Source organism: Triticum dicoccoides, chromosome 4A, assembly GCF_002162155.2.
Source record: "Triticum dicoccoides isolate Atlit2015 ecotype Zavitan chromosome 4A, WEW_v2.0, whole genome shotgun sequence".
NCBI lineage: Eukaryota > Viridiplantae > Streptophyta > Magnoliopsida > Poales > Poaceae > Triticum > Triticum dicoccoides.
The window spans coordinates 8,493,953-8,501,862 of NC_041386.1; the positions used below are offsets into that span (position 1 = coordinate 8,493,953).

The window sequence follows — 7,910 nt, forward strand, 5'->3', positions numbered from 1 at the left end:
TCCCCCTCCCCCTCGATTTCCCCACAGCGCACGCAGTTGACGGGACGACACGAACCCGAGCGAGCACCAAGAACAAGGAATCCGTCCTGGTGCCCCAGCAGCGCAGGCCCTTGGCGGGATGACGAGAACCGGATCAAGCGCCAAGAACAAGGAATCCGTCCAGGTGAGCTCGGATTCATGTCGATCCCCGTTTCTTGATGGTTGCTGTATGGCATAGCAAGATACCAATTCGCGAGTTCCTGAATATTTCTCTGGCATCGACAGTTCTTGCGCGCGACAGTCATCTAGTTCCCCGTTTCTTGATGGGTGTTGTATGGTAGTTCCTGAATCTTTTTCTTTCTCTGGCGTCGACCGTTCTTGCGCCCCGTTTCAATCGGGAGTTTCTTGTGCTGATCGAACGAGCCGTAACCAAGATTTCGTTCCCATCAATCCAATTTTTTGGTGCGCTCGAATTGGTCTCCCCTCGTTTGAGTTTCTCAAATCACCCCTTCTCGTAATGTTTTCTTTCGTTCTTGGAACTGGCCGTGCTTAATCGCGTTTCAATACTTTCCCGCTAATTGCTGTTTGCTTGTCTTTCACTGATCGGCTAGTTGGATGTTTCAATTTCTTTTGCAGACCGAGATCGACATGGAATCGAAGAGGTCGTCAACGGCGGCGGGGCACATCGCTGACCTCCCCGAGCAGATCTGGTGGGCAATCCTCGAGCGACTCCCGCCCAAGTCAGTCCTGCGATTTCGTGCTGTCTGCAAATCTTGGCTCAACTGCATCAGCAACAACAATTTCCTCGAAGAATACCATGGGCGCCAAAAGCCACAGCACCTGATCGTCCCAGTCGATCCAGACAACACCAGGCATAAGATGAGTCACCGTGTAGATGCTGTTGATTTCCAGCACCCCAAGGACGGTTTCCGCTCCATAATCAGCTTCACCAGCTTTGGAGTATTTGAGGTCTTTGATCCAGATGAAGAAACCGCAGAGCATCTAATGTCTGCCGTACAGGGCTCAATTGGAGGCCTCCTCCTCGTCTCCTTCGAGCACAGGTGCTATATCTGCAACCCAGGTACAAAAGAATCACGCCGCCTCCCACAGCTGGATGACCATGAAATCTTGGGACTGTACATGCTGGGCGATGAGTTTAGGGTCCTCTATCTCAAGGAAGATGAGGAGGGTGATGCCGAATTCTTCGTCCTGTCAGTGCATCAATCTCTTAGCAATAAATCCATTGGGTACTGCCCTGTGTCGCCCGCGGCGAATCTGCCAGAAATTGATGGACCGAAGAAGCTGGGGTTCAGCCTGCAGAGTTCGGCAATTGAGCCGCCTGCCATGGTCGGGGCCAACCTTTATTGGGCACCGTTGGAGCTGTGGCCACGGGAAATTACAGTTTTTGATTACCAGTCTGAGCTTTTTCACTGGATGAAGCTTCCCAAGACCAAGGAGCGCTCCAAGAGCAACACCAACAATACGATGAAGGTTCTTGAGTTGGACGGCGAGTTGGGGTTGTCTCTTCACAGGAGGGGTGAATCAAGTGTTGAGCTATGGGTATTAGATTCTCTGAAGATGTGGGAGCTCAAACACAGTATTCAGTTGCCGGTTGCAGATATCACTGTATTTGGAGCACATACCTGGGATCCCTTTCTTATGTCCATGGATGGAGGTGTGATCGTAAGGTGCGTGTCCCAGGGCCAGGGCCAGGGAGGGGAAGGCCAACAAGGCACTCAGGCGCTCCTGTACTGCAACAGACACGGAGAGCTAGCGCCTGGACCACTGTTCGTAGGCGATTTGGCTGCGCCTGCCATACACCTATTCAAGCAAAGCATTAGGCGACATGCCCTGTTCCAGGGGCATCAGCAAGATGCTACGTCTCCCTTGTCACTCTTCCGGGACCTCTAGATCAGCAACCTTTCAGAGAGATTCAGCCTGCTGCCAGGTGAGGTGACCGAGCTATGTTTCTGAATATCGCTCCCTGTATTTTAGTTGCAGCGTCTAGTGTTTGTTGACGTTCAATCTGTGATTAGCTTTTCTCATCACACGTTCAGATATACTCATCACTGTGTTTTTTTTTTCCTGTTCTTAGGTGATTTGCTTGCACCTGCTCCAGGAAAGTATTATGCGACATGATATGTTTCCAGGTGCATAAGGAGGAGGATGCTGTTTCACCACTGCTTCAGGATTTGCAGATCACAGCTCCTACTTGCCGTGCTTTCTTGTATATTGGGCCCTCTGATGCTGATGTCTCACTAATGTTCCAAGATCTGTAGATTAGAGCTTGTGCCTGTCAATGTATTTTTTGGAGATTGACCCTGCACATGATTTCCTTTCTGAATATCCCTGTATTGTAATTGCAACGTCTAGAGTTGACATTCAAACTGATTAGCTTTTCTTATCAAGGTTCAGACTTCAAAAATACTGATTTTCTTCTTCTCTTCGGAAGGGGTTTCTTTTGGTATGCAGTTATCCCGTGTTATGCTGGAAATTGCTTGTTTCCCAAATATGATTCGTGAAAAAATTGCACCTGTCCTCAGCATGATTATGAATGTCTTGGGTTCTAGAGCTAAACATCTTTTTTTTACGTTTTAAATAGTTTTTCTAGAAAATGTTTTAAAATAGTTTTTTACTGACTGCATTTGCAGATCGGAAGTTGAATAGATGGTGCTTACAACAAATTCATGTCCCATTGCTTAGAGCAACTCTACCAGGTCACTTAAAACCCCTAAGAGTAACTCCAACAGCTTTCGCCCTATCTCTAAAATAATCGTCATTTACGGAAGGTTGGCAAAAGACCCTCCCAACAATTTCCGTAAAGTGTCCATAACTTTAGAGAATCCTATAAAAGTAGGAGCCTTTTCTCATCTTCCTGTATCTTTTTGACGGGCTAGTAAACACCCGAAACTTCGCCGTCACCCCGCCAGAATGCCGCCACCGCTATGCACGCGCTGCCATTGCCCGTGTTGCCTCCGCGCCAAAACCTCGCTGGAACGCCGGCGGTGGCGACCAATGCACTGCCTCGCGCCACCCCTCGCTGGTGGCCGCCGCATCGCTCGCCATCACGTGTCACTTACTGGTGGGTCCTATGCAACTATCTACAAAATAGATTTAGGGGAACTAACAAAAATTGCTCCGAGACAACTTCCCCTAACTTTTACGAGAAGGCCATAAAACCAGTTTTACAGGAAGATTTTATAAGTGTTTTTGGAGTTGCTCTAAGGACATCTCCAAAGCCGACCCTTAAATCACTCGTAAATGTCCGGATCACACGTATGCTGACTCGTTCTGCTGTCCAAAATCTCGCAAACCGGACGCAAAGTTGTGGAAGCTTTGCCTGTGTCCGGACCAGCCTCCCCCCATTGTACGACTCCAACACCCCTGGCCGATCCAAAACCCCACCCGCCGCCCGCGTTTCCGTCCCTTCCCCCTTGCTCTGCATCCGCTTCCTCCCTGGCTGCCGCCGCCGCTGTACCACCCCTGCCGCTCGCCAAAGGCCTTGCCGGACCTCCATCGCTCCACCCGGTCACCACACTACTTTATCTACGTTGCTATTCCACCTCTCGTCCGTTCGCTGCGCAGGTACCATCCGCCCCTATGAATGCCGTCCGTGGGGATCACCATGCCCGATAAGTGTTTGGGGAAATGCCCGTGCTATTTTTTTGACAACTTTTCTCCCTTCTTTGAAGCAATAGAGCAGGACATGGAGTGCATCTACGACAACTTCGTTGAGTCGTCCAACGACTCGTCCGACGAGGATTATGTGGATAAAACGGTGATGATGCAGGCAATCCTTGCAGACGCAGAGCATGCGAAAGAGCATGTTCTCAATTTCAAGGGAACGATCAAGGGTCATCAAGTGCTGAATTGGAACGGGGCACATGGGCGTTGGAGGTTGATGAATGACTACTTTGCCCCCGATACCCTATCCGTGGACAAATTTCGCCTACGCTTTCAGATGCGAAAAAATGTGTTCGATCACCTTTACAATGGGTCTAGGCCTACGATGACTACTTCATCTTGAAGAAGGATGTTGTACGAAGAATTGGATTCTCTAGTTACCATAAGTGTACGGCTACATTATGGATGATTGCATATGGCCCAACAGCAGATTCGTGGGACGAGTACCTCCGGATGTCTAAGAGCACATGCGTAGATGCCATCGTCAGATTTGTAACTGCGGCGATCGATATATTTGGACCACAGTACTTGAGAGAGCCAACTGTCGCAGACATCGAAAGGCTCATGGCACTCTCGAATGCAAGAGGATGGCCAGGTATGCTCCGATCTCTTGATTGCATGAACTGGAGCTAGAAAAATTGCCCATATGCTCTACGAGGGCAATATCAAGGCCATGTTAAGAAGCCCATCATCATCCTTGAAGCAGTTGCATCACACAATCTTTGGATTTGGCACTCTTTCTTTAGCATGCTTGGGTCTCACAATGATATCAACGTGCGGCAGCTGTCTCCACTGTTCGCTAGGTTGGCTGAAGGACAAGCTCCTCCGTGCAACTATCCCATCAATGGCCATGACACTAGTAGAAAAAGGGTCAAATGTGAAGCACATTAGTGCCAGTTTGGTTTTGAGCCGGCACTAATGTGTGCATTAGTGCCGGTCCAACGGCTAGCCGGCCGCTCTCATTAGTACCGGTTCGTGTCGAACCTTTAGCACCGGTTCGTGCCACGAACCGGTACTAAAGTGAGTGGTGGTAGGATGTTGTCAGCCCGGGGCCCTCCGGCACCTTTAGTACCAGGTCGTATCACGAACCGGTACTAAAGGTCGTCCTACATACACCCTTCGACCACCCGAGCTCGCTCTGTTCTTCCCCTTTCCCCTCTCCTCTCTGTTCTTCCCCTCTTCCTCTCAAGCTCATCACACATTTTGCCCAAAATTTGTCAAGATTTGAAGGCCCCCATCCATTCAAATGATCACAAAGGTTAGCAACTTTGTCCTTTCATCTCTCATTGCTAGATTAGCTCTTGCAATGTTTTATATAGTGATTGATTTGTGAGTTTAGTAATTTGGGAGGAATTATATATATGTGCTAGTATTTGATTTATATGCAATTTGAGGTCAAAAATAACACTTAGTTTGCACATGTAGGTGTGTTTTACTTAGTGCCTTCTAAATCTCCGTCAAAACCACCGTCGATCGCCCGCACCGTCCCGTCGCCGGCACCACCTTGTGGTGTGCCTCTTGTTCATGAATGTTTTATATAAAAAATTGATGTTTGTGTGATTTGGATATATAGTTACTCGTATAATTATCTTACCCGTATGTTGTTTGTTATACATAGTACCATGGTTTTTATATCCGTCCCCGTCGGCATTCGTCCGGGTTATGATTCAGATGTGGTATATTCTCTTTTAAAACTATTTGTTGCATTTTGTGTTTTTGACAAATTATGTCCATCAAGCTGACATAGATATTTGTATGTAGGAGGTAGTTGAACCAGAAATTCCAAACAACCCTATTGTCGAGAGGTTAAATTTAGTTGAAAGAGAAAACAAGGATTTGAAAAAAATTTGAAAAGAATTGAGGGGGAGAAGATGGAATTGGAGTTGCATGTTGTCGATGTCATCGATGATCACAAGATTAAGATGGAGAAAATGCGCTTGAAGATTAGAAAGATTAGAAAATATGCCATTCATAGTGAGGCTTGGTGTCATTATGCTGTTGGATCAGTTGTTACCTTAGTTGCGATCTTGATCGCATTTGTTGTTGCATTTAAATTCTTTAGCTAGAGAGTTATTTGTTTGTTGCATTTAAGTGTTGTATGAACTTTATGTATGAACTTGTATTAATTTGGTCTTTTTAGTGTTGTGTAATGAAGATGAGCCGACAATGGATGTACGATGATCGATGCTCTCCCGAGTTCATTAATGGCGTGCAAACTTTTCTGCTTGCGGCTGAGGCAAACAAGCGGGCAGATGGTTTTATGCCTTGTCCATGTGTTGGATGTAAGAATGATAACAATTACTCTAAGTCAAGAACCATTCATGTCCACCTGTTTCAGTCCGGTTTCATGCCCCACTATAATGTTTGGACCAAGCACGGAGAAAGAGAGGTTATGATGGAAGACAATGAAGAAGAAGAGGACGACGACAGCTATCATGGCCATGATGGGTTCCCTGAATACGATGATACAACAATGGGGGAAGAAGCTGAGCTGGCAATGCGGGAAGAAGCTGAAGAAGAGGCATCAGATGAGCCCGCTGATGATCTAGGTCGGGCCATTGCCGATGCAAAGAGAAACTGCGCAAGTGATTTGGAGAAGAAGAAGTTGCAACGCATGTTAGAGGATTACAAGAAATTGTTGTACCCGAATTGCGAACCTGACAAGAAAAAGTTGGGCACCACACTGGAATTGCTGCAATGGAAGGCAGAGAATGGTGTATCTGACAAGGGATTTGGAAAGTTGCTGGTAATGATAAAGAATATGCTTTCAAAGGAAAACGAATTGCCAGAGAGTACGCATGAAGAAAATAAGGTTGTCTGCCCTCTAGGGTTAGAGGTGCAGAAGATACATGCATGCCCTAATGACTGCATCCTCTACTGCGGTGAGTACGAGGATTTGAACGCTTGCCCGGTATGCGGTGCATTGCACTATAAGATCAAGCCGATGACCCTGGTGATGTCGAGGGCGAGCGCCCCAGGAAAAAGATTCTTGCCAAGGTGATGTGGTATGCTCCTATAATACCACAGTTGAAACATTTGTTCCAAAACAAAGAGCATGCCAAGGCGATGCAATGGCACAGAGAAGACCATAAGAAAGACATAAAGTTGAGAGTACCCGCTGACGGGTCGCAGTGGAGAAAAAATGAGAGAAAGTACGGGAAGGAGTTTGCAGATGAAGCAAGGAACGTATGGTTTGGTCTAAGCGCAGATGGCATTAATCCTTTTGGGGAGCAGAGCAGCAACCATAGCACCTGGCCTATGACTCTATGTTTGTATAACCTTCCTCCTTGGTTGTGCATGAAGCGGAAGTTCATTATGATGCCAGTGCTCATCCAAGGCCCTAAGCAACCCGACAACGACATTGATGTGTACCTAAGGCCATTAGTTGAAGAACTCTTACAACTATGGAATGGAACAGGTGTACGTGCATGGGATGAGCACATGGGGGAAGAATTTGACCTAAAGGCCTTGCTGTTCGTGACCATGAATGATTGGCATGCTATCAATAACCTTTCAGGACAGACAAACAAGGGATACCACGCATGCACACACTGTGTCGGAGTAAATGACCACGGGTAGCCTAGCCGGCTCCCCCCTGGCCCTTCTGGAAAAAAAATTACGAGCCGATCCGGCCCTCAAGAATTCAAGACGTGGGGCCGCCTTCCCCTTGCCGGCTGTCTCCCAGGCCGACTATCGGAAGGCGGCCCGACTTTAGCCCTCATGAAGAAAGCCGCAGGAGGGCCGGCTCCGAGAAGCCGGCCACGAGAAGGCCGACTCCAAGAGGCCGGCTCCCACCAAGCGGTCAAGATCGTACCCTCGAAGTCTGCATCCACATAACCGCGATGTGACGGGGCGTGGCTACAGTAAAGCCTGCCACCCCCGAATCCCGGAGCACGCTTGGCACAGTGTGCCGTACGGGGTGGCCATGACCCGTCCGGCGCGGCACTGTTGCCATGTTGATCCTGATGTCACCCACGACGGGCTGCCAGCATGGCCCACGGGCGGTGGGCCCCTTCAGGCAGAGAGACGCCCGAAGGCGGCCAGGCCTCCCCCAGTCGGCCCAAGACGGGGCCGGTTCCCCGCAGCCGGCTTGCCCCCTCCCTCGAAGGAGACGCCCCATTAAGGAGACAAGACACGGTGAGGCTACAGCAATCGCCCGCCGGGCGGCGGCGCTGTAGCCACGCTCACCTCAGCGAAGCCCTCGTCACCAGGTCGAGGCAACAGTAACCAGCCACCGACATGGCCCT

The 7,910-nt window shown here is 48.8% G+C and overlaps 1 protein-coding gene across 1 annotated transcript; it reads left to right on the forward strand.

The window, feature by feature from the left end:
- Nucleotides 1–6: 6 nt before the first annotated feature.
- On the forward strand, nucleotides 7–2,383 carry LOC119284580 (F-box protein At5g62510-like). The gene is made up of 3 exons (XM_037563708.1): nucleotides 7–163; nucleotides 616–1,927; nucleotides 2,075–2,383. The coding sequence occupies exons 1-2, from the start codon at nucleotides 119–121 to the stop codon at nucleotides 1,888–1,890; spliced, it is 1,320 nt and encodes a 439-aa protein (XP_037419605.1). The 5' UTR covers nucleotides 7–118; the 3' UTR covers nucleotides 1,891–1,927; nucleotides 2,075–2,383.
- The last annotated feature ends 5,527 nt before the right edge of the window (nucleotides 2,384–7,910 follow it).

Excerpts from the sequence above, each read along its gene's own strand:
- LOC119284580 (XM_037563708.1), top strand. The coding sequence starts at position 119 with ATGACGAGAACCGGATCAAGCGCCAAGAACAAGGAATCCGTCCAG. Across the intron at positions 164-615 it reads AGAACAAGGAATCCGTCCAG|ACCGAGATCGACATGGAATC; the intron begins GTGAGCTCGGAT and ends TTTCTTTTGCAG.